The sequence below is a fragment of the Xiphophorus hellerii genome, chromosome 5, assembly GCF_003331165.1.
Source record: "Xiphophorus hellerii strain 12219 chromosome 5, Xiphophorus_hellerii-4.1, whole genome shotgun sequence".
In the NCBI taxonomy this organism is placed as follows: Eukaryota; Metazoa; Chordata; class Actinopteri; order Cyprinodontiformes; family Poeciliidae; genus Xiphophorus; species Xiphophorus hellerii.
In genome coordinates this window covers 4,682,572-4,708,080 of record NC_045676.1, presented here as the reverse complement: position 1 = coordinate 4,708,080, position 25,509 = coordinate 4,682,572, and the positions used below count along the sequence as shown (strand labels likewise).

Sequence of the window (25,509 nt, the reverse complement as noted above, 5' to 3'; positions counted from 1 at the left end):
CCTCCTGTGGGAAAACAGCCCCACAACATCATATTGTGGGGCCAACACATATATCAAAGTTGAGAAGGTACTCCCAGGGTTACAAGCATCCAAATGTAACAATGGTCATCATGGCCAAACAGTTCCACTGCAGTTTCATGAGACCACTGGAAACTTTAACAATGGAGCTCTTTCTCTCTTTGTACAAAGCACAATTTGGCTATTTATGTTTCTTTTTGACTAATGGGCTCCTCCTTGCCGAGTGGCCTTTCAGCTCATGTCGGTACAGAACATGTTTCACTGTGGATAATGACATGGTCTCACCAGCTTCAGCAGCAACTTAACAAGGTCTTAGGCTTTAGTTCTGTGGTCGATTTGTACATTTCAGACCAGAACCCCTCTCCTTCCTGAGTACTATAACAGTTGGACATTCTTATCATGACTATACTTCCTGTAATTGTTTATACAGATGAACGAGGCACCTTAAGGATGTAGGACTTGTTCCCAAGGGTGAACCAGAATGCTGCAGCTTCAGTTCTCTTCCTGATATCTTGACTCATTTCTTTTGACTGAAACCAGAGACAGTGAGTTAATTGTGCCTTCAACTAACTCAATTAACCAATTAGAAGTTTCCAAAGCCATGACATCGTCTGGGCTTTTCCCTCATTACAAATCGTTCTGTATGTAAAAGTTTGATTTTGAAGACGTTAATAAATCTAATTTAGACAATAATGAGAGACATATTCTCTTATTACTGTAGCTTTTAGCAAACAGAAATCATTTCTGTAATTCTAACTGACCTAAAACAAGAGAAGTTTGGTCAGACAGTGAGAAAAAAAAGTGTTTGTGTCTTTTTATTCAATGTATGTAAGCTTCTGGTTTCAACTGAGTAAAATGTATTAACTGATTTAAAAACAAACCACAAATGTCTGGAAATTTTTGTTTCAATAAAAACAAAACAAAAACAAAACATATCATTTGTAAAATAAATTTTAATTGATAAGAAAGAAACGGACCTAAATTTATACACTGAACAAAAAGGAAAAAAAAAACTTTATTTTTTTAACATTGATCAACAAGATGCAGCAAAGTAGAAAAATTGAAAGGCCTTCAATAATGCCAAGAATCATCTTAAATTACTGCAACCACAGCTGAAAGCAGCATGCTAAACCAAAGCTCACAGAGAAATTACAGTGTTTAGCACAAGAATTGGGGAGATAAAATGCAATGTTACATATATGCAGACTGAAACCAGTCTAAGCAAAAGATAAAACCAGTCTATCACACAACAGATTGAAATGTACTTTGTTGTAACCTTTTTTATATCTCCAACACGAACACAGCAAGTTTAAAACGTAAAATATTCTGAGGTACTTTAAAATTCAGCTTTGTTGGAGTGTATAATTTTTTTTCTGCTCAGAACTGGAGCAACGTTGAGAAAAAAAAGATACTTGGCTTTCAGTCTCTGATGACCCTGATAATTGCTAGTGTTCAACATGAAAGATCATCAGGCAAATTCACTGGTTTACTAAGTGCATCAACAACAAACAGAGAACAAAGTGTGTTCGAAATACAAATCTCATGCAATAAATGTGCCAATTTAATTAAATTATAGCGGCAACGTGCCTCGTTTTAATAACAAAGGGTGCAAATAAAACATTTTATAGGTGAGAGCAGCCCCACTCCAACTGGTTTCAGACATACCCGTAAACAGACGTACACCACTCTGTGTTTCTGTGATTAAGGCACGCAGATATTTCTAATCTAGTAAAAAATAAAGGTCTACAATTAATGGTGGAAGGGGTAAAAGGCTAAAGCGGGTTGAGTGCTGGACTTTCCGAGGATCTCCCTTTGACTTTGAGCTCATGGATACCATGTATAACAGGGCAGAGGAGAGTGAGCTCAGGCAGACACCTTTTCTCTGGTGCTGCTAAATTCCTTGGATACTACGATTACAGCATGTAATGTACAGCAGAACACTGTAAGGCAAACCCTACTGCACAAATGCAACGTCTCAATGTGAACACCTGACTATTTAATTAACTAAAACAAGCTCTAAAATGCGTCGTCATGTCTACTTGGCCGTCAAAGTTTGTATAGTGGAGTCTGGGATGATTTACCTGTAAAAATGTCTGATATTATTACTTGGAGAGAAGCTCTGCTGTGAATCCTTGGTGTGATAAAACGCTATATAAATATCTCCGTCATCTTTTTTTACAGCATCTCCACATAGTTTTCAGGGATGAGGCCCTTCTTTCCTTCCAGCTCCCCCTCCAGCCAGCCAGGCTCTCTCGACGGGGTCACTGCAGGAGAGCGTCACCGAGGGGGGCGAGGAACAGACACAAAGCAAAAGAGCTCAGTGTTAGATAGTGAGAATATCAGACATTTATTTAAGGACCCTGAGTTTATGCAGTTTAATCATTTCAATTCAGTCATTCTCCTTTCTTCTATTGTTTAACCATAAGAACTTGTCTTATGTTTTATATAAACATTTCCTGGTTTACAGCCATTATTGTTTAAGGTGACCTATTATGCTTCTTTAACAGGTTAGCATAGGTCTATGGGCTTTAGAAAATATGTATTTTTGCACAAAGTCATTTTTAGATGATGAGATTTTAATCTGCTCTGTTCTGCTTATTTTGATCTCCTTGCATAATGAGGTGTTTTAAGGCCTCTTGTCACTTTAAATGCAAATAAGCTGCTGCTGGCCACGCCCCCCACTCAATGTTTATGCTTCTGCTACAAAGAGATGCACAATTTTACAACTGGTTGGTATGCTAGGTGACAAACTGAGCTTTGGTGGGGTTACATTCAAAGGTTTTTGAAATGGCTCATTTTCCAGACACAAAAAAGCTTTAACTTACTGCCAAAAAAACAGCTGGGTGATTTTTTTTAAAGAAAAAAACTACTTTAAGAAGAAGTAGAGGGCAAAATGAAAGTATAAAAAAGTACAAAATGTGAATTTTACACAATAGGTCCCCTTTAAATGAATAATTTAAGTTATCATCTCTTAAAATTATTGTTTGGTAGTTTGCTGAAAATTATAAATGAACCCAAAACAGATTCTCAGTGTTTAACAAGCATTTGTTTTTATTAAAGTGTTTCCCTTTTCGGTCCTTAAATCTTTTTATCAGAAACAGAACATCTTCATTCAAGCAGGAAATAATTAGCTTCAGTGGGATGATCCCAAATCATAAAAAAATACGTGAACAGAGTTGCTGGAACTCAAAGAAATCATTTGATTCTGTTTAAACAACACAATTTCTGGTAAATGAAAAGAAAAACAAGCGTTTATTTTCTCTTATAGAAGTGTTTAAAGCTGATTGGAGACTCCCCGTCACTGTCCTCATCACTCCCTCCAACTTCAGATCAGATTGAGAGCCCAGTTCCCCTCCTCCTGCCTAAATCCAATATTCCAGAGCAGGTTGTGAGTGAGCGACTGGAGTTGGAGATAACACTCACCATGGCTGAATATTGCTCCGACCTGGAAGGAGAGCTCCGTCTCGTGCTCGGCCTCACATGGGTACACTGCCTTGGCTTTCCTGTTGGTGACACTGAAAAATGAAGGCAATCAGCGAGCTGGCGGGGGCTTTGGGGAGGATTACCGTACGGTTCAATCTGGGCACAGGTTGAACCGTTCATTCACGCACGAGTCTGAAACAGCAAAAATTGGCTTTTACTGGAAAATAAGCAAAAAAAGTACCAACAGAAGGGGCTTTGGTACAATACTCTGGTAGCCCAGACAGAGTGGGGAATGAGCTAAATCACACCTACAGCATGCTGCATTGTGCATGCACACGCTTTGAGACGTGCTTGATGCAGGTCTGGTACAGCAGGAACACATCAGGACACACTGCCGACAACCATCAAGGGAGATAATTAAAAACCGGCGGCGGGATTCTAAAGAGAGTTTATACACACAAATAAACGTCAAACATACGTCTCCCTCGACGGTGCTTAAGCCTTTCAAAGTCACATTTGTGAGTTTGGAAAGTGAATTTTAAATCAGTTTGATATCAGAGACTGCAGTCAAACAAAGCATGCTTATCACGCTGCAAAGTTTTTTGACAAAAATATTTATGCTCTTTCTTCCCCTGACAACATAAAAACTGTCCCTGCAGGAAACCTGTTTTGCACGACATTGCAAACTATTATCTCGAAAGCTCGGCAACATTATTATGTTGAATCTTGGCTTCAACACAAGATGCCCTGCTAAATATTTCATATTCTTTGCACTGGGCAGCAAAAACGCAGGATGAAAAAAGGAGAAAGGAGGCACAAAAACTGCAAGGGAAAAAAAAAGCATGGTCACAGAGTTGTCAATACAATAACGTTGAGCAGAGCCCTCATATGGAGATTTTTACAAGAATGTAGAGCGGCATTTTGCAGAAATGAGGGCTTGCATTTACATGAAAATAGCCCTAATGGACCGAACAGACCTCTTTGCATGTTCCTCGGCAGAATTTGATGGCATTGAAAATTATTTAATATTTTATTCCAAAGCAGACAGTCGTCATTCAGAGAGACGCACCTTCTGTCATCTTTAATCAGGGACTATTTGTGTTCAAGAAGGAGGGAGGGTTGAAGCTTTTGCTCCAATTGCAGTCATAGATAAAGTTCAAGGTAAAACAAAAGCATGAGGGAGTGAATGAAAACCGGAGGGGAAATATTGAGATACAAACACTTCAACAAATAGTTTGCCTTATAAAGCTTCTCTCCATGGATGTTGAATTAATGTAGGGCTTTTAAGGATTTATTTAAACAATCCTTACTCCAGAGTGGAATGATTTCACAACAAAACAAATTCAGCTAATTGGAAAACCAGCATTTATGATGGATTTTCTCCAACGTGCAGTGCTGTGAGGTTTTTTGCACCCTTAAATATCTCTCCTGTTTTTTTTTCTTTAAAATTACACTGTTGCCTTGCAGCAAGAAGATTCTGGGTTCAAAATCCCAGCCTGCACAAAGTTTGGGCATTCTCCATGTGTGTGTGTGAGTTCTCACTGGGTATTCCACTGCAAAGGCGGTAAATACCTTTTTATCGCACTGTATGTACATATTTGAGCCTAAATTTATAATGTTGACCCAGAAATATGAAGCGAGAAGTTTTAATAGAGGTAATCATAATGAATTCAGAAAGAAATTAATTAAAACCCAGTATTACCTCTGCTCCTGCTTTTCTTTGTCAGTACCAGCTGTTGTTGCAGCAGTTGGACTGTCCCCAGAAGCTCCAGATGCAGAAAAGGATGCTTGCAGAGATCTGCAATTGATCACAACAGAAAAGTTATTGTTCACAGGGTGTAAAAATAATGCACCGCTTCTTAAGCCAAACCTTCCACAGAATCCTCTGGGACAAGAACAGCAAACTTTGATCAGAACCGAACAAATGCAGCAGAACCATTTTTTAAACAAAGTTGGAGAAAAGGATTCTTCGTTTTCAGCAGTAAAGCAGGAAATATAAAGTGCTGAGGTACCAGATAACAGTTAGATATAATATTATCATTAAATTGATTATTATTACAGTGGGATAATCAGATAAATCTTATTTTTGAATTTATTTTGGGTGTGTGCAACACTATTTAAAAAGTCAAAAGGTGAAATGTCCCTTTTAGCAGAGCTTCAAAGTGTTCCTGGTGTACAGTAGTAGTAGCTGTGCTTGACAACTGCTTGTTGTTGGGGCCAACAGGTCTGTAGCTGCTGGAAAGACTAGAGGCAGGGGTCCTGTTAAAGGCAGAGTGCAGCCAGGCTTCCCTCTGTGTTGCATGCCTGCCCCAGGGCCAGTGCTAATACAGCACATAATGAGCAAATTGCTTCTAGTTGCCGCTCCCATAGAGACGCTAATAAAGCCAATTAGAGGGAGCAGCTGAGGAGGGGCTTGAAGTGGGGAGGATGTTGTGAATAGTGGCTCATTGGCAGTGGCGGTGGTGAGAGAGAGCACACGTTAAAGGGTATTTTGTGAAGGTGAACACGCAGTAGTATGCTCACACTTTCATTGTCCGCTTTGCATTGCTTCCTTGCCTTTCGTTTCTTCTGCTGCCTCTCTCTCAGTGTGCTTGTCCATCCCCAGCGGTAGCTGTTCAGCTCAGTCCGGGCCTGACTGTGGGTGATTTATGGCTCTGCAGCAGTGTGGAAGTGCTGTGGTGCTCAGCTGCTCCACATCAGCATGGGGGGACAGTGCGCTGCAGTGCAGCAAATCCACTCATTAACCTGGGCCCAAGTACAATCACTGTCTCCCTGGGTCACAACCAGGAGGGGGAGAGGAGCACCAACACCTCACCCGTTTGCAGAGGAACTGAATTACATGCAGTTAAAACCAGGTGGGTTCATCTGAACTGCACTGGGAGATAACCAATAACTACACTGTGTTGCCCTGCGACAGACTGGCGACCTGTCCAGGGTGAACCCCGCCTCCCGCCTGGAACGTAGCTGGAGATAGGCACCAGCAACCCTCCCGACCCCACTAGGGACAAGGGTGAACAGAAAATGGATGGATGGATGGATGGATGGATACACTGCAAACAAACTAATTCTTACCAAGTACTTTTGGTCTAGTTTCAAGTGTAAATATATTTATACTCTTGAAATAAGACATAACTAACTTACAAGTAACTTTTCAGTAATCTATACAAGCTTGTTTTAGCTCAACAATTTCTTAATTGAGTTCAACGAGTTCCTTTAAATCACAACTAAATCGCACCAGTTTAGAGTTGCTTTTGAACCATGATAAATAAAACACTAACCAACATTTTGATGTGTAATGACGACACTTCTGCCTTTTTATAAAATAAAGCCCTTAAATCTTTGCTGAAATGTGCTATACAAATAAACTTGATTAATACTGATGAAAAAGTATTAGTTCCTTTGGCAAATTATTTTACATTTTCCCATATAAGTGAAATAATTTGCTAATGAAACTAGTACTTTTTTGTCAATATTAAATAATTATTTACCAATAATTTCTGATGAGAAGAGCAAGAAAGTGCGATTTTCGTTTGGGAAACCAGGATCGTCACACCTGGTTAGTCTATTACTGTATTGAAAAAAAACGCAACACTGATTTTTTGCACAGTGTTAACTTCCTCCAGCTTTTAGTTCATCTTGGTGGGTTTATGACGCAAATAATTTGTGAAAGGGTCAACTGTCTTCCCTTGAATCACTGTTCTCTTTCTAGAGTCATAAATTGGAAACAATAATCCTTCAATGATTGATGCCATTGATCGCTTCTCACCTAGACATTGTGTTAACTCACACCTGCATGTTTCAGATGAATTTAAACAGTTATCCAAGTGTACTGTATTTTATTAGCAGCATCTGGGTGTTGCATTTCCTAATTAAACAAAATTGACTAATATGTCCAATCTTAGAATTGAAAGAGTTTTTAGCATGTCTCCATCTTCTTCAATTCAAGGTGAACAGATGTAATTGAAGGTAAATCACACAATGAAAGCACAAAAATGTATGTCATATATATTTCCATCGCCATTTTTAGTAGTGGATAAGTAAAACTGATTAAGGAAAGAAAAATGTATTTGACTAATTTGAAAATAAACAGGGGATATCGAACAGGTGCCTTCCTAATGTTCTGGAAAGTCCTAAAATCTATGAGAGGTAAATTGACTTCAGTCAAAATTGTCTTCACAATTACAGCGAAAGCCAGGCAAAGGAAATTGTCTCTCCCACAGAAATAGCATCAAGCTTTAGATTGCTTTTTGATGATTTCACCCATGACAAACAAAGCAGAGATTATTTAGTAAATGTGATTAAACAGACAAGAAATAAAACTGAAAACACAGGCAAAGACCAAGATTTAAAAAAAGACCATTTGTAACTAAAGCACATCAACATTCCAGGTTTGATCGCTCATCCTACTTCAAATGCTTTTCTCAAGATTTCAAAATGTCCTTGCTAGACTTTTAAGGCAATACCAAAATAATCAATGGAAGTTTTTGTGACAGTTTCCCAGAGTAAATACTTTTATTTTACTCTTTCATAATTGATAATTCTCTAATTTAAACAAGCATTCGCTGTAAATGTAAACCTTAGATTTACCTTTTGACTTAATGATTACATTTTTTAAATGATAATGTAAAACCAACCTATGCTGTGAGATTCTACAAACAGTAGAAAAACTTGTAAGAACTTTGCACAAATACTAGAAGTGTAAAATGCAACCAAAAAGATTTATTGTGGGTGATCATACTTGGTTCTGACTCTTTGCGAGGATTACGTGGCTTGCTGGTTATTTATAAACCCTTAAACTGAGCTTTCTGCGGTCAGCATCTCGAGGGACTCATTAGAAAATAAGAGAAGATCTTAGGGTGCATTCACACCAGTCCTGTTTAGTTCACTTTAATCAAACTCCAGTTTGTCTGTCTAGAAAGTCCGGTTCGTTTGGGGAAATGTGAAAGACTAAACTCTGATGAGGACCAAAAAAGTAAAGCAAACTGTGGTCCGCCCAAAAACCTAGATATCGGTTCGGTTGAAGTGAACTCTGGCGCAGTTCGAATGCGTATGTAAGACCGCTCCAAAAGCAGGCAGTGTACTACAGTTCAAGGCATTCTGGATGAATACAACCAAAACAAACATGCCAGTGGGAGAAATGGCATGTGGTCTTTTACAAATGACAGAAGAGACATCTTACAAACACTAATATCTGACACCACTCCATTTTTAATTACGTTTTGTGATTAAGGAAGTTTCTATCATGTCTTCTTCAGAGGTTTTTGTGTAATTCTCTTCAATGGTTCTTGGTGCAGCGCCACCACAGTCGAGAGGGGGAACAAATTTTTCGAAGGGTTAAGTTAGTTTGACAGTGCAGTGTGAAATTGAACTGAACCAGTTGATTGGTCCCCAATCGAACAGAGTCTACCAAACTGTGTGACGTTAGACAGTAAACAAATAAAACTGGTTCTTATATTTGTTCTTACCCACATTCCTGCATCTGGGAGAGACCAAAATTGTAGAAATTGCAAACCTTTTCGAGAATATTTGTTATGGTATTAATAAGATTAAGATGATGGCAATTTCTTTGCCATCATTCCAACAAACTATTCAGAAGCAGGAGGGATTGCAGACAAGCAAACTGCTGGCTTCTCATTACTGCAAGAATTCCAGCGTGAAGCGTCAGAGCCTTGTCGATCCTGCATGTAGCTAACGTGGGGATGAGCGGGACTATCGACTGCCTTCACAAATGAAGAAGGGCAGTGGTGGGATTCATATCTGTCTGTAGTAGAAACCAGGATCAAAACTACTGCCAGTTGGGTGGGCAGGAAATCAGCTCAGTTCTACAATCTTATGATCCACAGCTGTGTGCCTGCAAAACGCCTGGAGATCTAAAGGCAGGATAGACAGTCCAGAGGAAAAACGGAAAAAAAAAATGGCTGAATATCCAAATTGTGAGGACTTGGGGCAGCAGAGAAAAGCTGTGACTGAATTTGAGGAGAAGAAGAGAAATGAGGCGAGTCATTGAAAATGCCAGAGAAGATAAATGAAGCAAGAGCACAAAAAAAGTTACAGTAAGATATCGTGAATGAGGAAGCCTCCTGTGTAGGACCAGGCAGATTTTGCAGAAAACCAACAACAACAAAAAAACTAACAAAAAGAAATTGTTGCCCAGATGAGCCTCTGGGAATAGGAGACTACACATATCACATTTCTGAAACTGCATGGAAGTAATCTAGCAACTGCAATCCCTGCTCGCTTTGCACGCTGAATCCCTGGGTCCAACGCCAGGGAGGTGCTGTGCTAACAGGTCTCACCCTCTCACATGCTCAGATTTATGAGTGAGCAAAGCCAGGGCGACACCCTGTGACATATGGCGCAAGTCTTCATAAAGGGACAGGGGCTGCGGCTATAAGGGTAAACAAGATGAATATCTCTCCAATGTCAATACAATTTACACGGCCAACGCACGGCCACCTGTCTTCCAAACAAATAAGGCCTGAGATTTACGACCTCCTCCCGCTCGCTCCTTCCGTCCTCCGACGTGATGCCACATATGTGGGAAAGCATAAAAAACACGCACAGAAAAATAAAATGTAGGTTACATAAGAAATATATAGTCTTGTCCATTTATTCCTGCAACTCCAAAGACATGCCCCACACAGAGGTCACAGAGTAGAGAAATCACTCGGTCCTGTCAAGTCAGAAGGTGGAGTAGTTTTCTTTTTTTTTTCTTTTCCAGCAGAGGGAGAATGGACTATGAATGAGAGGAAGTCTATTTCAAGGTGAGTCTGTAGACATGACACAGCAGAGAGTCTAACATCTGCAGCATAACCCAATAATTCATCTCTTATATCAGCATTCAAGGCAAGTTCTGGCCTGGAAACAACAAGAGGAACCAAGGACTTGGAGGGACTGAGGATAGAATGGAAAAGCTACAGAGATGTAAGCTAAGCCATGACACTTGGGTGAATCAGAATATGACAGGTTACCATTAATCAATGCTAACTTGTGTATAACTATGGCAATTTTCTTTTTCTTCAGCCTGATTGTATCCAAGATAACTGATCAGGTTCTTGATCTCTACATTTTCAAATAATCTGTATCACAATTTCAACGCAAATTTAATCCAGATCTCTGTTGATGCTTCGATCTGATTTTCTCTGCTAAGTCCTTGCGAATCACATTCCTGCTCTTTGCCCAGCTAGTTTTATGAAACATCTGCTTCAAAAATTATACAGCTTGTAAAACTATATATTGCCTTATTTTGCTGCCCAACAATCATTTTTGCATCAACAATGACAGTAACAGTAAAATGGACACTGTACTGCTGCATATGTGTAATGTGACCTGCTCTGCTTTGCTCAGCTTGTCATTAGTTTACAATCCTCAAAGCAAAATGAAACTTTATGAAGCAGGACAACAAACTTTCTGTGACTTTTATGAAAACACAATTGACTGCAACTGGAGTGAAGTACGTTTACCAACAAGGACTATGAAAACATGAAAAAAAAATCAAAGAAAGAAAATTTACCTTGGTAAAGAAATAAAACTTGTCTTCTGTCAGATGTCTGAGAAAAAATTTCTTAGCCTGAAAAAAGTTGTCTGAATTTTAGAGAAAACTTGGAAAGTAAAGGAATGAGAAAAAGAAGAAAAAAAAAATTGGTCAGCAGAATAAATCTGAACCAAGTAAGAGGTTTTATTCTGCTATAAGTTAAAGGCAAAAATCAATTTCTAACCAGAAAAAATTTGTTTCAGTCTGTTAAGGTTGTTTCAACTGCAAGAAACCCAACAGTTTGGTAAACAGTCCTGTTCTCATGTTTCATTGAAATCTTTGATCAGTGAACCAAAAATATTTCTAGCCTTGTAGTAGAAGTGGGCCAAGCAGAGACCTCACCCACCTGTGCATAAAGTGTTCAAAGTTAGCACATTTGGCATGATGTTATGATATTTTCTGCTCTAGACAGCCTCTGTTTCTCACTGTAAGTTCTTAAAAGTTTAAGCAAAGCTATGAAATGTTTGTACTCTAAATGTGCATCTTTGTGTTTATTCTTCCCCAAACATGGCCAATCCTCAAGTACAACATGAGGCACGGTAAATGGTCTTAGCCGTAAACTACATAAACTGCTTTTTGTTTTTAAGATAAAACTAATTACACTTTTTGTTTCACAGGATAATCTTACATGCAAAATAAACTCAAAACCAACATTAAAAGGTGATCTGAGACAATTTCATGAAATACAGATGTTATTGCAGCTGTAGAGGTAAAAAATAAAATAAACATTTTTATTAGCTGATGGAAGGCTATAACTGGCGGTGTTTAGTCTCCATCTCCGACTCCTTGTGATGTTTGGTAACAAAAAAACAGTATTTAAATAATTTATGAGCACACAGTTTTGCTTATGTGCTTAAATAGCATTCATCAGTTTTCTATGCCCGCTGATTGCAGAGTAATTCATACTAGTAAGGCAGACCACCTTAATGCTATGAATAATTTTTTAATTAGTATTAGAAACCGTAGTTATTTTTAATTGCTCATACAAAATAATACAATTTGTATTGTATGAAGCCACCGTTGAAAAACGGCAAAATATATTTCTTTAGATGCATTGCTGAGTTCTGTTAATCAGTTTTTTGAAGTTTTATTTCACCGCCACCATTTACATGGTTATGTTAAATGCTAAACTTTATTTACAGCACACTTTTAAAAATACTGCATACAAAATAATGACAACTTAAAAGTACTTTACAGTGATAAAATATATAAAAACACACAGAATAAAACAGGATAAAACCCAATAGACAGTAAAATAAAACAAAAAAACAACAGAAAAATGTGCCACAGAAATTGCGTTAAAGTAAAGAGAAGCCCCTACCGAGAGTTGCTGCCTGAGCTGAGGCTGGTGGTGAGCGTTGGGTGGTCTGCCTTCTCCAGCTCTGAGGTGGAGGCCGACGACGACTGGGACGACACGGACTCGTTGCTGCCCATCGAGGTTTCATCTGCTGTCAAGACGGAACCGTCTCCCGCTGCCGAAAACACAAAAACAGACAATAAGAACAAATAATCTCCATCTAATCAACAAGTTTGTTAATAACATGTTTTTATTGTTTGTATTCCACATAGACTTAGCCCATACAGCTCAGTGATGAAAGCTTGTTTGATAAAGCAGCTGAATAATTAATCAACACAAAGGGAACAGTGTATCATCAGGGGTCTTTAGAAACCAAACCTTTGTCAAAACAAGCGAGATAACAAAGTTCACTGTGTTCCTGGTGATGCAGTCAAAGGCAGGAACCTCAGAGACACCTGGGAGAACCAACTTCTTCTATCCACTTTATTTATTAAAAAAACATTTAAGTACAAACAAACTTCTTTTTCAACACGTAAACAATAGAAGTATACTCCAACTATGTGGAGCAATGTTATAGTTAAGCCTGTTGCAATTAATCGTTCAGTTAATCACATAATAAATCAACTAAATAAAACTCATTTAGAGTCACAAGTTAAATGAACTCTTAGAAAAAGAGAACTTATTAAGTTATGATGAACATTTTTTGACAGGCAATTTTGTTTAGAGAGACTTGATGTTGTGCTTCATTTATGGTTTCGGTGGTCTGTCATTTTTATTTCTGGTTGTGTTTTATTTTGGATATTTAAAGCATCTTCCAGGTGCATTGTGAGGTGTTCTTTATAAAAGTAATGTCTATTGGTCTCCCAGAGAACAAAATTGCATTATTATGCCATTATCAATATATCATTTGAAAATAAATGGTCTCAACGCAACAATATTATTTATTTATTTGCAATAATTTCGGGACAATTTCTTGCCCAGTAAAATTTGTTATTGTGGAAGGCCTATGGAGATGATGGAGTCGCTCTGAAACAAATGGGATGGGTGAAATTCATGATGTGTCAATCGAGCATTCCTGATTTGAATAAATGGATAAATCAGTGTAAAAGGTCTTTCTAATATTGATGTAATGGGTGCCTCTGAAATTAGAATGTAAAACAGTTCATTTACTTAAGTAAGTCAATTCAAAAATGTTATTACACTACACACCAATACAGGTTTATTTTGGTTTAGTTTATTATTAGTTCAGCTAATGAAAATGGAATCTGAGAGAATGTAATTTTTTTTAGTAACACTAACTTAAAAGCATTTATAATATGGGAAAGTTGGCTTCTGTTCCGTCTGTCCATTCTCAGCGGTCTCCAGGTATTTCCAGGGGATAGAGACCATGAATAGCTAAAATCCACAAATAATTGAGCCCCCTTCTAAAAACGACTAGACCTATTTTAATAATTCAAAAGCTAAAAATATCTAGCATTAATATGCACAGTAGAAACGCTATCGCAGAAGCGGTATTCCCTTCATGGAATGCTGCTCCTGGGTTAGCTGCTTTGCAAATGGCAGCCAACAGTGTTTCAAGCAGCACTGCATCTCAGCATGTTAGCATCCAATGCTAAAATATCTTTCTTTTCAATATTTTAGAGATGTTCCACAAAAAATTGCAAATGGACGAGTTTTCCATGCATTATTTGGAAAATATACTAAAGAGCAAATAGGTGGGGATCCAATTTAATGTCCAGTTTATGCATTTAACACTTGGTCTTTGTTGCCATTGAGTGAAAAACTATTTGCATTTGTAACATTCTCAACAAATATCAACATCCTACTGAAGAAAATGTGTTCATCCCCGTTTTGCAAATGTTTTTCATTTCATTTTAAAACCAAAGAACAGAAATAAATGGTGGTTCTTTAAAAATGAAACCTATTTTCCTAAAGTAAATATCATCAAGTAAATCATCAAATATTTCTTTTTTGGACAGGTCATGTACTTTGTGAATCTAAATGAGCTTCATTTAGCTGACGTGAAGGTAAAAAAGGCTCTGTGGAGTGTAAAAGCTGCAAACCTCTGCTCTGAACAGCAGCCAGTAGATTCTCTTTGGGGTTTAGATTGGAGCAGTTTGCTGGCTAGTCAAGCAGAGTGATATCATGGTCAATAAAGCAGGTATTGGTACTTTTGGCAGTCAAATGGTGCTGCTGGAAAAATTAAATTAACATTTCAATAAAACTCTTCAGCAGAAGGAAGTGTGAAGATGTGCACAATCACTTACAGTGGAAAACGCTCACCATAACTCAAGCAACTTTGATTCTGTGACTCTCCACTCTCCCACCAAACTTTCGAGACTTTGATCTTAAAATACAATGGAAAATTTATTACTATACTATTTGAAAAGAAAACTTAGGTCCACTGAGGTTCAGGCTTTTTTCTGCAAAGCGCAGAAAAGACTCTTGATGATGTGTCTTTTTCAGGAGTTGTAGTCCATAAAGTCTGTGAATGTTGAATCTTAAAGAATCGACTCCAGCAACATTCCAGGCCTCATGAAGAGAACCTTCAAACCTTTCACCTTCCACTCAACTTTTTATTTATAAAATATATTTTAAAAATCTAATTTTAATGGTTTTTTTGTAATATTTTCAGTTCCTGAGAAACATAATATTTTGTTTTGTGTTAGATGTAAGTAGTATTAGCTCCCACATAAAACATGTCACTTTGCATAGAACATGAGTCTCACTTCTTGAACTTTTTAGTGGTTTTCAAAATTATTGCACCTCTATGTAATGTAACAGCCAGTAAAAATGTTAGAAATAACTAAACAGTCTAATCTGGTCAAAAGAGATATAATTTACTCATTTATTTATTGTAGCATGATTTGATTTTGTTTTCTTGTGAATATAAAACTTGATAACATTTCAAATTTGTTTCCATTTTGATAATTCAAAACAGTTTCACTCACTGGAAAACATGTGGCACAAATTTCACCAGATTTTTAGACACAATATGCAGTTTGATAACCTACTGCAACATAAAATATTTGCCTTAGCTGTTCCAAAATTCATTATCTACTGTAAGGCTTTCTGACACAAACAGTGAACTAAATACACTTCTACACACTCTGTGTGTTCTCTCCCCACCAACATAGTTGCAGGTTGATTTAAAAAAAAAAAAAGCCATCTGTATGCATCGCTCTTCAGCCTTTCAATACCCTTAAATTTGATTTGGACCTCATTAAGTTGGACCCACATAAAAAAACACAAAGGTTAAAAAAAGGATTACACCTTCCATCTCCTGATATTAAAATAAGCCACACTAAAGCTGGTGCAAAGAAGACAAACAGAGGCAATCTGGTAAGCAGATTTAGACTCCTTTGGTGTTGCAGACAAGGGGGAGAGGGATTCGACTGACCCTGGATCAGAAATTGCAGAAGCTAGATTTTGGGTCAGCAGGTCGGTTGATCTGCTTTCCTGATGCAACCCCCCGTGGGAGCTTCTTATAGTGTCCTGTTTCAATAAACTTGAGGGGAAAACATTAGTACATAAGGGCACGTAAAGGCCACAAATGCAATTATGTCTACACGGTATTACAGACAGGAGGTGGCAGAGTTTAGTGTGTCATGTGTAACTAGTATCTTATTTGTAGTAGGCACTGTGTAATGTTCTGAATGAGTGACTTTAAGGCTTACAGGAAGTGAAAGGGAAACGCAGCTAGCTGCTAGCTCAAATAAACGCTGTCTTTTAGTAAATTATTTTATTTTTTTAAATTATTTTTCTACTGCCATGATCGTAATGCGATTGAAAAATAAGGCCATTGTACATTAAAAAATAATTGGTAAAGTAGAAGACTTGTGCCAAGAAAATTTTAATTTTGAGATTCATTTCAAGAATTTACAAAAAAAACTTGGATATTCTCTGATGTCAAAAAAGTTGCAAATTTGCAAGAAAAAGAATTACATGATTAAATACATAAATTTACAACATTAAAATAAAGCTTTTCAGACATTCATCCAGCAGCCAGATTTTTTCTTGTTTTTAATACATCGCTGATGAACATGTTGCATAACATATTCCATCAACTGACAGGTGCCACAATAACGAAATGATTAAAGTTGTTTCCTTTACATTAGAGCAAGGCAATATAGCTTAAAAATAAAATCTCCAATTTATTTCCTCCCAAGTCTGATTTATGATTTTAAACGTTTTTTTTTTTGTTCTCAGAAAATACTTTCAACTAGTAGCTTTTATTTCTGTCATTCCATCTGTGAGTTTTACAACATTTGTACATTTTTGGGACAGGCTACTGTAATTTTTATTTAGTTACAAGAATGTAGTCATAATATTAGCACAATAAAGACACAATGTTACCAGAAGAAGGTCTTAAAATTATAAGCAGAAAAGCTTGGACAAGTAATTTTTTGAGTCTGCGTTATTATAAATTTACTACTTCATTTTCCTAATATTACGACTTTATTCTGGTAATATTAACACTTTATTCTCATATTATTTCAACTCTGTCAGTTGACTTTATTTATGTAAAACATGGCAAACGAACAAAACTTAGCAGTTATGCTTTGTCGTAGCGTTGAAGTGAATTCAAAATCAAAATAAATAGAAGCTGTAAAATGCGGTTGTCAAACAAGATGGCGGCTTTGGATGTGCTGTCATCCATCTGAACTATAGAAACTCAAGAAGAGCATTGGTGGGGGGAAAAAAATCCAGATTTTAAAAAAATTAGATCTTTAAAAACCAAAAACAATTGATTAATCAGTTTATGCTACAGCCACTACCAATGTAAGCTGTCATAATGTTACAAATTCTTGGTGTATTCCACAAGCATACATCTTTATGTTTGCTATTTATTTTACTGTGTGCAATTGGATAAATATGATGTGATGTTTGCAGTGACCCTTCATGACCTCTCCAACAAACCAGGAAATGTGAAAAGATACAGACAGAACCTCAGAAATCTCTTACCATTCTGAATGTCAAGGACTTGTGGATTGTAGACGGCTAAGGGACGATTCTGTCGACTCACTTTCTTGGACTGCCTTGTGGGAGCAGATAACACTGGGCCAGTAGGTGATAGAGGGCTTAATTCTGGAGAATCTGTGAAGATCTGCAATGCACAAGTGAGTAAGTATCTAACCAAACAACATGCATCGCACAGAGACTCTATTAGCAGCAGCACATCCTCAACTGACCTCACAAGTTTGAAAACTCAGTCTTTCTGTTGTGATAGATGGGGGAAAAAGTATTTACAGCTCTCAGAAAAAGTTGCACAGCACACTGACTGGACAAAAAAAATATATACTGCTCTTAAGAAGATTTTATTTCTCCCTAAAAAAAAGGAGAAAACAAGAGCAGCTCCACACAGACCATAAATCACACCTTATTCAAAAATCTGCGTCTAAGTTAAGGTGACTTTTCCCCTCAGAGAAATTGACCCACTCTCTGAAAGAGCGAGAAATAAAATAAACACACTTTTTTACTTGAGAAAGGTTGGCCAAGTGGTGCAGGCTGTTTACACTGGACCATGTTTACATATAAACTTTAGATGTGGAGTTGAAAGAGAATAGGGCTACAGAGGAGAGGAAGTCTCAGCAGAGCCTCGGAAAGGATCACAGACGAGGGGGGAGAAGGAGGTGCAGAGGGAAGGGAGGAGAGAGAAAGTGGCGGAGAAAGTGAGACGGAGTGTGAACGAGAGAGACGCAGAGGAGGGGAAGGCATGAGAGAGAAAGTTTGTAGAAAAGAGGCAGATAGGAAAAAAAAAAGAAGTGAGAAATCTGATATGGCTGAGAGTTTCTGCTGCTTCGCTCTGCAGATGGAGGTGAATGTAAAACAGAGTCTAGTGTTGGTATCTGGGGGTATCAACAGTCTGGAGTGGGATTCAGCTGTGAGGAAAGTTAATGCCTGTCTGTCTGTCTGCTCAGCTTTTCCTCTGCTCTAACATGCTGTACTTTCCAAAATGCTCTTGCTGCATTCTAACACTACATCTTTTATCACCAGGCCGGCGTCGGGGACACTGGGTAGATTCAGAGTGGAGCTGTATACGTACACAGGGCTGCTGATGCTTTAGCACATTTATATACCCTGCTGGTTTTCAGCTGCCTTCTGTGGGGCTCGCAAACAATTTTGGATTTGTGAGCTTGGGTAAAAATATTATACACAACGCATATCTTCAATTTAATGAACCAAGAGGCAGGGGGAGGAAGAAAAAACTTTTAAAAGCTCAGGTTCTCATCTGATTCTGTGAAGGAAGAAGTGCTCCTCCTAACAGATTAGAAACCTAATCTCAGAACCTTTCCTGCTTTGACGCAAAATCATCTCCTTTTGAGGAATAACAGATTAATGGCTTTCTTGGGGGTCACAACTATATATATTTTTTAGTATTGCATTCAGAAAGACTGAGAATTTCAGAAATACAGAAAATATACACAATTATCTGATCATTAATCAAACTATTGGAACACCAGGTGTAGCAGCCAAGATTAAGCACTTGGAGCTCCCCCTAATGGCCAGATTGAAAAGTTTTGCAAGTTTAGGAACTTCAATTGGTACCTTTCTTACTGCTGTGCCTGAAGCATATTTATATCACTTATTATTTGCACAGAATCAGACAAAATGTACAAAATTTGACATAATTCATGTTCATTTCCTGAACATTTGTTCAAAACAGAAAGATTTTGTTGCAGCCAAAAGGAGAGAGGAAAGTCACGTATAATCTGGGTTTCTGATCAAATAAGTAATTTTTCTTTGTCACCAGCAATAACTTAAAATGATAAAAATAAAACAAGACTTCCAAACATATTTTTGCTTTGCTTGCACCTTCATTATCCTTCAGTATCAAGTAATTATATGTCACCAAAGGTGGTAAACATAGCCGCCTCATGCAGCTTTCTGTTTGTCACCTGATATTTCCGCATTTTTTTGTTCATCTTGAGTTTCACAGGACACATTGCCTTCAGTAAAAATAGCTTTGAGCCAAGTTGAAAAACAATTATGAAGACAATTTTGCACTGCCAGAATGAATCAAAGTCTCACAGTAGCTTCGTACAGTGGGGGCTGCAGTTATTTGATCTCCTGCTGATTTTGTAAGTTTGCTCACTTAGAAATAAATGAAGACCCAATTGTTTTATTGTCTGTTTATCCAAAAACAGAAAAAAATACTTTTTTATGTCAGTAAGATTAATAAGTATTATATCTTTTACTGCCCAGCCACAATTCTGACAATTTGTCGTGCGCCCTTGTAGCATACAAATTACAATCAATGTATTTATTTATTATAGACAGCCTTGACCTTACCCTAATGATGTTACTAAAGAACATCTACCCAAAGAATCGGTTTCTTCCATTCTAACATTCCCACAAGAGATGCATCAAGAAGCAGGCTGGTGACTGGAATAGGCAGCATGTCAGTTTGATTGGCCCTGAGTGGTGACAGCAGAGTCAGAATAAAAAACAAATCTGATCAGTGAACAGACCCTGCCTTTAGCACTACTGGGTCATGGGTAACAATAACACTCTTCAATGTAGAATCTGGTAATGGGGAGGAAGACTTCAAATTATCTATATTTAGTGTCAGTGAGAGATCAGATGAGAAAGTCAAGACCTCGAGAACAGGGTAGAGCGCCCTCTAAGGGTCAGGAATGGAGATGTTTAAAGTGTAATTAATCCCCAAACTGAAAAACTGCCTAAATTGGTTACTTTGGTACTATCTTTATGTTTCTGTGCAAATTTTTACAGTTTTGTGTAAATTTGTTTAGTTTTGCATTATTTGCCTAAAACCATCTCAGTACTGGCCTCTTTAGGCTGAGCGGTGCCTAAGAAGGTGAATTCTCCTAGATGTTTAAAATGGTATGACTTTACGTCACTCAGCCTGATTCGGGCATGAAACCATCTGAGTCAGACACACAGCCCTACCTGGTGGCGAGTCAGGAATTATCACAAATACTTGGCTGCAGCTGATGCTGCCAAGGGTGGCTAAACCAGTTATTAGGTTGAGGGGATAATCACTTTTCATCCAGGGCCATACAGGTTTCTAATTTCCTTCTCCTTTAATAATAAACACCTTCATTTAAAAACACTTGTGCTGTCTATTACTAATATTTAAATTGGTTTAATGTTCTGAAACATTTAAGTGTCACAAACATGCAAAAAATTAGGAAATGAGAAAGGGGGAAACACGTTTTCACATCACTGCATTTGTGAGGTAACCTTTCAAATCAGAAAAGGATCAAAACCAAAGTTTTAAGTTACATCCCATAGAAAAGGTGCTATTGTAAGTGAAAACTGCTCTAAGTAAATGATAAATCTGTGCTACCTTTTCATGGTGTTCAATGAGGATTTCTACAACAATGTTTTGGAACTTGAGATCCATGATGGCAGCGACGGTCTCCTCCTGCGGCCTCATTAGCGTGGGACCAAACACCACGCCCAGGTTGGCGACTGTCATCAGATTCTGTTTGCTGTGAGCTGCAACGCTGAGGGAAAAGAAAGATACTTAACTCAACAACCCAATTCAACTTTATGCCACATAAATAAGAGACAGAACTCTGCAGAAGAAGAATTTGTGTATTGAAACAAATTGCTACCAAATAGCAACATCATTAGATTAGGAAATAAATTATCCAACTTTGCTCAGTTATGTATTCAAACTGCACCATGAGGCTGAGTTTTATTTATAAAAATAAAAAGTGTAAATGTCTACTCTACTAATGATAGGACTACACCCCTGGTCAGCTTTAATGAAGTCATATCTTTTGCCTATTTTAAGTTTGATCCCGTTACAATTACAAACTTCAGTCATTTTTGAGAGGACTTTATGTGGCATACAAAAACAATGATGCATGCAAGAAAACAATATCTGTTTTACAAATAAAAATCTGAAAAGTGTAATATACATTTTTTTTTGTTTTTATTCAACCAACCAATATTTTGCCAATTCTTCTCTGTAAAATACCTCAGATTCAGTTTGAATATAGAGAAGGTAGATTTATACTTCCAAAAATTCATACAAATTCTTTGAAGTGTTATGTTCACATGTAACACATAACTGAACACATATTGGAGATGCAAAAGAAAAAAAAAACTGCTTCAAAAAGGTATTTACAAGAAAAACTACTAACTACTCCTTCTTAATCTTATATTGTATCATATACTTGTGTATGTTTTTTCCATATATGGGTTGCTTAACATATTGAAGTCAATGTTCTTTTGTAGAATTTTTTCAAAATAGTATAATTCATTTGTCTTGATCTATGGCCTCTATTTTGAATTTTTTTTATTTTTGAAGTTTTTTTTTGTTTTGAATATGTTTCTGCTATGTATGCCATATATTTTAGTTGTTTAAGTTGAAAGTGTGGACCCCAGGAAGAGTAGATGCAGGGAACTGCAACTAACGGTGATCCAAAAGACACCAACAAATTTCCAGTTTTGTCACAGATTCTCTATGAAATTTGGATAGTTTGAAAATATCTTTCAGGATTTACAGTATTTAGTTCGGTCCATCTTTATATTAATTCTTACCTCTATTTCCAACCTTATTTCAGAACAGAATCCCATACAATAATGCTGTCACCACCATATTTGACTGTGGGAATGACGTATTCAGGGTGATTTGGTATATGCTATTTTCCAAGTTTACCAAATGTTAAAGGATGGTCTCACCTGACCAGAGAACATTGTTTCACACGTCTGCTCTTTACACTACATGTCTTGTGGCAAACTGCAGAAGCAATTATTTGACTTGTGTTTAGCAATTATTTTGCTTTTATTGCTCTTCTTAAGGCCAGATTTGTTGAGTATTTGACTTCAACTTGTCTATTTGAGAGATTCCAGAAGTGAATATTTTCAGCTAGTCTCTATGCTGTTTGATCACCAATGGAAATAGTTTGCATTGGATTTTCTTTTTACAGATAGAGAGAAGATAGATGAATACAAAATCAAGCAGCACTACACTACTTTGTGTTGGTCTGTTGCACAAAAATCCTACTAAACTCATGAAAGTTTGTGGTTGTAAAATGAAAAAATGTGGAAAAGCTCAAGTAATACAGATACTTTGAACATCCAGTTCAAAACTAGGACTTCAAGATGGTCATAGGAGTGGAAATAAACCTTAAATTCAAGTTATCTAGACCGGTGAAGAGATTTCACACTCGAAACAAGATGATGCGTGTCACAGTTGAAGAGAGACAGTTTAAATAGCTTCAAAGAGTGGCTTTGAAGACAAAAACATTGGTGACACTCACATTTATAACATCTCTGCAACCATTTCAGATACGAGTGTGAAATTCTGGCTTTGCTTCCTTCCCCTGCAGGACATGCACATACGCCAACTTTAGAAAAATATTCAAGTCTCCAGTCTGGAGAATTTCACGCTGGATAATCCAAATTCAATTTCAATAGCGCTGCCTTATTTTTTTTTCTAAACTAGAGCCTGATTCTACAGCGGGTTTCAATGAAATGAGACTCACCAGATTTCTACTGCCTCAGGGAAGAGGGATTATTTACTTATCTTCAATTTGCTCATATTTAGTTTATAAAAAGCTTGCTGAGGTAAAACCTTGTAACGTTGGCAAACATTTCCTAAATCTTTTCCTTTTATCTAAATGCTAAATAAGTGATTCATAATAGAGGGCCAGCCAGGGGTGAAAATAATGATCTTTGATTAAAAAAATAAATAAATAAAAGCTCCACTTTGACTATTGTTCTTCTGAGGCAACAAATGGGCATGGTAAACAGGTACAATAAGCTGATTTAATTATCCCCCTTAAGCAACTTGCATGAAAATTGCCCAAGAAAAGGCAAAAAAAGTCAAATTTGTTAGCAAGCAGTGAGCAGACATGGAAGAGATGGAGTGACAGCAGGGAAGGGGGAGTGAAGAGAGTGGGAGTGAGGGAGATGGAGAGAAAAAGCATGTGGAGTGAGAACGAGGAGACAGACATGAAGAGATGAGAGAGAACTGAGAGAGAGGAGGCGGAGATTGGGTGAACTATGACCACTCACTTGGCCAGATGCTTCATGAGAAGCCCGAGGACTTGTCGGTTCCTCTCCGGTAGTTTGTGGACCAAGTGGTGGATGGCTTGGATGCGAGACTCGGGACTGCCGCCCTCTATTCAAAACGCAGGAAGAAAAAAAACAGCCATGCACTCATTTTAAACTACAAGGATTTTTAAAGTGGCAAAGAGCCAGAGCTGTTCAGATCAAATATTACACTTCAAACAGGTGATTCAATGCTGAATACTCAGTTTATCTGAGCTGTACACAAACAGATTTTGAGCTGAAGTTGAAGAAGATAAATCAGAGTGAAGAAAATGCAAGTTTTACCACTTAAAAAAAAAAGTATGTTTATTTTTATTCATCTAACTTAAAATTGAAGCAGACTTTTCAGAACACTGTATTAGGAGTGATCACCCTTAGTGTGAAAGATTACAGATTACAAGAAGAAGCCTTCCTGTTCAAGCAAAGAGGTGCAATGAGTTGAACCTTCTCTGAATTTGGCAGCAGAGTCCAAATCGCTGGCAGGAGGGAGACGGCTCTACGCTGCTGTCGCTATCGTGTTAAAAAAAGGTTGCATAAAAACCTCCAAGATCATGTCTTAAACATTTCCTCACATGTGAGCATCTGAACACCCACGCTGCAGCGCACACAGACACACTAAATATCATTACTATGGGAACGACAAGGATTTAAACATGTGGGGAAAAAAAAAGCTTCTTATGGATGCTGTCATCCATCAAAAAAATAAGAAAAATAAATAAATAATTCATTGCTAATCCATTTTTCCTCCCCTCGTTATGAGGGCATTGCGAGTGCCTGATAAAAACATCAACCTGATCCAATTACAGCACTTGTTGTAATAAGACTCAAGTTTGGCTCGATTTGAAGGCAATTCATGCAAAATTATGCTGTGTGGGTGGGAGAAAAACTACAGTTTTCACAGCTGAAGGTTACTGGACAACTACGATCTAAAACCTCCATTAGCTTATCATCTTTATTTATAAAAGTTGTAAAAGGTATGCAGATTTTGTTAACAAAAGTTATAGAAAAATATGAATAATTTTAATTTTCAGGGCAATTAGATTGATAAAGTAAAACTTCTGAAGTCAAATATGACAATATAAAATATCTAAAAAATAGAATAAAATCAAAGAAATAAATTCATATGCATATCTTATTTATAAAAAGGCACAAGAGCGACTTTCCGAGGTGTAGAGTTTGCCGCTAGCAGGCTAAAGCACAGGTAGCTTCAAGTAAGCATGGGCCGGTAACCGGTGTCAAGTTTTCATTTCAAAGGAAATGGCTGCTACAGTAAAAGGTTGATGGATTAGAAAGAGAAAAATTATAAAGACAAACTATGATGTCATTTAAATTCAATTATAATTTCTTTTTACTTCACTGCATTCAATACTGACATGATGTATACAGTGCATCTCAAAAGTATACAAAACCCTGTTAAAATGATGATGTTTTTGTGATAATACAGATAAATAATTTCAAAACCTGTTTTCATTAAACATGGCATTCAGTTGTGGTCAGAAATAATAGTGTTAAATTAAAAATCAGTAAGCTGATAACAGCTTTTATTTTGATTCAAGAATGCATTAGAAACACATTCTATTCCAAATTACAACCTGGTTTAACAATTTGGAATCAGTTTACAAAAAATGAGGGGAGTTCAATATTCAGCTGTTCAGAAAGCAGTAGTGACTGCATTTCTTTTTCAAACTCAAATGTTTATTGGATAAATAAACAGAAATATACGAACATGTAGCTTTCCTATGAATCACTCAACCAATATTTGGATCAAATCTATTAACTTTTCGTTTTAAAGCACCTTTCATACTAATCATAAATCAAAGTGCGGTATGAAATTAAAAACAACAACCTTGCAAAATCAAAAACTAACATGTGTTAATTATACATTTGATATGTGGAATCAAATTAAGTGCTGGGTTGAAAAGAACCCAGTTTCTAAAGGGATTTTTCATTTCTCTCAGCCTCATGTCCAATGATTTAACCTTGAGCTTTGTTCTGGGTGAACTGCAGACAGTTTTCTACCATCAAGGTGTTTATATCCAAGACAAAATAAGAAAAACTGTATTTATTGCCCAGGGATCATTAGGAAATACAAAGATATTTGTGTGTAGCAGTGGAAGCTCATTAAATGCCTCCTGATGAACAAGTGGCAGCATGTGCAAATTAAAAAGTATTGGGGGCCTAAAATAGAGCCATGGGGGACACCAAA

General features: G+C 37.2%; 1 protein-coding gene across 1 annotated transcript in view; it reads right to left on the bottom strand.

Moving 5' to 3' along the window:
* Window positions 1-1,014: 1,014 nt before the first annotated feature.
* Window positions 1,015-25,509, bottom strand: part of arhgap10 (Rho GTPase activating protein 10) — a 56,393-nt gene continuing 31,898 nt past the window's right edge. Inside the window, exons 17-23 of the mRNA XM_032562204.1 lie at window positions 23,268-23,373; window positions 20,584-20,743; window positions 17,238-17,379; window positions 12,297-12,447; window positions 5,144-5,239; window positions 3,442-3,533; window positions 1,015-2,282 (exon numbers count right to left, since the gene is read on the bottom strand). Coding sequence (XP_032418095.1) covers window positions 2,194-2,282; window positions 3,442-3,533; window positions 5,144-5,239; window positions 12,297-12,447; window positions 17,238-17,379; window positions 20,584-20,743; window positions 23,268-23,373 — 836 coding nt within the window. The 3' untranslated portion in view covers window positions 1,015-2,193. The remainder of the gene's footprint in view (window positions 2,283-3,441; window positions 3,534-5,143; window positions 5,240-12,296; window positions 12,448-17,237; window positions 17,380-20,583; window positions 20,744-23,267; window positions 23,374-25,509) is intronic.